At 39.5% G+C, this 3138-nt stretch overlaps 1 protein-coding gene across 1 annotated transcript in view; it reads right to left on the bottom strand.

The window, feature by feature from the left end:
* Positions 1-2547: 2547 nt before the first annotated feature.
* Positions 2548-3138, bottom strand: part of CHID1 (chitinase domain containing 1) — a 454156-nt gene continuing 453565 nt past the window's right edge. The window contains exon 14 of the mRNA XM_019519771.1: positions 2548-2811. Coding sequence (XP_019375316.1) covers positions 2713-2811 — 99 coding nt within the window. The 3' untranslated portion in view covers positions 2548-2712. The remainder of the gene's footprint in view (positions 2812-3138) is intronic.

Here is a 3138-nt window from a genome sequence, read left to right as displayed (position 1 = left end):
CAACTGCAGTATATGGAATACTTCAGTACTGAGGAGATGTTCATACTTTTGGCGTATTATTTAGAAAGTAACAAATATTCATAACACCTAAGAGATAAAAAAAAACATTCTTAGCTTGAAGCATCTACACTAGAGATGGTTCTAACTACAAAGTGTACCTCTCTGTTATTTATTCTTTATGAAACAGCAGGGTTAGTTTGATCTTTTTAGCAGAGAAGTATTTGTTCCATCTGTAAGGACAGTTCATCAAAACATACATCTGTCTTCCAGGTGATTTACAGCACTTAAGCTGCTTCACAGCGAAAAAGGCATGGAGTATAAAAGATAGCAATGATGAAACAGGTGGGGGAAAAGACTATATAAAACCATGCATTTTCTACCCACTGTGAGCTAAGATGAAGTTTTCTTTTCTTCACCAACTCCCAATTTTGAAAATACTAATAACCAGTATAAAAATGGGTGTGCATCTTAGATCACAACCTGTTACATTTTTTTTTTCATTTACCAAATATGCTTTCAATCCTACTAGTTCAGTCATTCCAATGTAGGGAGAAAAAAACAGTAGAATGTAATTCTTGGGTTATTTTAAATACCATTGCCAAGGTTACTTTAAATTGCTTTCCATTGAACCTAAAAGTTCAGGTTAATTGAACAGGAGGATTCACATAGCAAATTATCTCACTCCTAATGGCATGGAAGAAAGGGACCTGATTAGTAAACCCTATTAGATACTTTACAGTGTGGAGCTGTAAGATGTCAGAACTAGATCAGAGAGGTGAAAAATCAATAGTTCTTTAATCAGTGGTGGATTATAATGGGATTTATTTGCTTGAAACCAACAGAGGTAGATAAATCCCCCACTGAGATTAATTACTGGGAGTGCTGGGCGCAGGCTAAGTTGAAAAGATATCTCTGTGAGAGCTACAAGTGGGAATAAGAACTTCCATCGTCCATACTGTTACTGCCTAGATCTCTCCTAGTGATCCAGATGCTCACTTAATATTCCCAGCATGCTCTCCTTAATTTCATTTTAGTCAATATTCTGCCAAGTACATGGAACTTAAGAAACTAGTAAACATGAACACAAGAGGCGGATCCAGGATTTGGCATGGGGTGGGGGGAAAGTGTTGGAGCAGCAACCCGTGCTGTAAGGATGGCTGCACTCCCACTCCCAACCTCCTCCCTCCCCCACCCCCAACAACCAATGTGGGCAGACAGTGTGGGAGCCTCTGAGTATTTTTAAAGACCCCCAAAGCAGCTAAAAATTCCTTTCCTTTCCATGCTCAGAGGCACATGCCTACCCCTCCCTTTCCACCACTCACTGCTCCTGTTTACCCTGTTGTCCCAGGGCAGGGGAAGCTTCAGAGCCCAGCCCTGTACAGCTCAGCGGGAGCAGGCAGGAATGGCCCTGAGGCTCCCCCACCAACAGAGAAAGCATGAAGCTCCCCTCTCAGCATGGAGGCAAAGTGTGGGAGGATTCTTGTATGCTTCTGGGGACCTTAAAAAAGTCCCCGTAGCTTCCTGAGGTGTGTTAAAGTCCAAAAGGGGGTATGCAGCCATGCCATTGCATCTCCTCTGGTTCTGTCTCTGGTGAATGCTATCTTAGAAGAATATATTTATGATCCATTTTCTTGGCTTTTAGGGTAAAAGTTACATGGTTAAGTACTACAGTGAAGTGTTGCGATTACTACAGCGAAGTGTTGTGAGATACTCCTTTTTCAGGCTTTCCAAAGCACTAACAAGTAGGATGAGCAATGTAGAGCCTTACCTTGAAAGCTGCCGTGTATCTGCAATGCCAAGTGGAAACAGTGGGAGCCAGAGGTGTTCAGCAGTTTTAAAAATCAAGCTAACAAATGCATAGTCATTTTACAGAATCTACTTTCCAAGAACACTTTTAAAGATTGGTGCTAAATATTATGATGCCCACAGACTAATAACTAATAGAGAATGCACGGCTACTAAATATTACAAAACACACCATGAAGCAGCTTAAGGATAAAACAGAAACCATGGCATTACTCTGGTGTGCAAGTGAAGTAAAAGAAAGTCTGGAGTTGACATTGCCATGATCCTGACCTACTTATGGGTTTCCTAAAAATAAAAAAACAAAGAGTTAACCCAGTGTATGAACTTCTGCCAGCCTGGAGGAACCATGTCCATTCTCCTCCTCCTTCCCCTCCCTGCCCCCCTCTGTGTTATGCTTTACTTATTTTTACGTATCATACTTTGCTTTTATATACCATAGCAAGGCTAATTTTTGTTTACAAATGAGTTATGCTACAAGAAGCATACAAGGCATTTCACTTACCATGCACAAACCTGACAGGTGGGTCTGCCTACTTACTTCTGTAATTATTAGTTCTTATTTGAGAAATCTCCATCTTAAACCTGGGTTAGAAAGTGCAAACTATTGGTATTCATTCGTGAAAATGGTAAGAACTCTTAGTATTTTCCTAGTGGTGGTACACTGTAATGACGGTAAAAGGAGTTTAAGGTATGTTTCCAGAGATATGTATTTTCTTGAATAGAACCATGTGTTGCAATCCATACAGTAATTCAGAACATCTTATTTATTGGGAAAATGCAAATTTAATACAGATTTACTATAAATTACAAAAACCAGTATTTTTAAAAAAAACCTTCTCCCAAAAATCCCCCCAAGTAATTGATGAAACAATCTCAGCAAATAAAGTCTTTCCCAGGTCGTTTATTTTAAAGTAGGTCATAAAAATAATCCAGGCCTTGTCCCAGCTCCCAGATGGATATTCCAGTGCCCAATTCCTTTGCAAATTCTAAGCGCAGTTGGATGGACTAAGAAAAGGATACATAAGATAATTAGGTTTTACCGAGTACAAACAATTCTCCTCTTTTGTAGCTTCAGAAGTAATGCATGATCAGTTTTTAAAAACATTTGCTTCTTAGAAGCAGATGCTGCAAAGCCTGGAATAATTCACTGGCCACTAAGAAATCAGTTGATTAAATGAACAGCGCAGAAGTAAACAAAGCTACATACTGCATTGTTTTAATCTGAGTTATCATTTACACAGTGTTATAATACACCCTCTGAAAATCCTGTCACACACAATTTCAACTCTCCCAGAAGGCTTCACAAGGGTAAAGAAAGACTACCACTGAAGA

The sequence above is a fragment of the Gavialis gangeticus genome, unplaced genomic scaffold (assembly GCF_001723915.1).
Source record: "Gavialis gangeticus isolate Ggan-Ray unplaced genomic scaffold, GavGan_comp1, whole genome shotgun sequence".
In the NCBI taxonomy this organism is placed as follows: Eukaryota; Metazoa; Chordata; order Crocodylia; family Gavialidae; genus Gavialis; species Gavialis gangeticus.
Note: the sequence above shows the minus strand (reverse complement) of the source record. Positions and strands in the feature narration are given on the sequence as shown.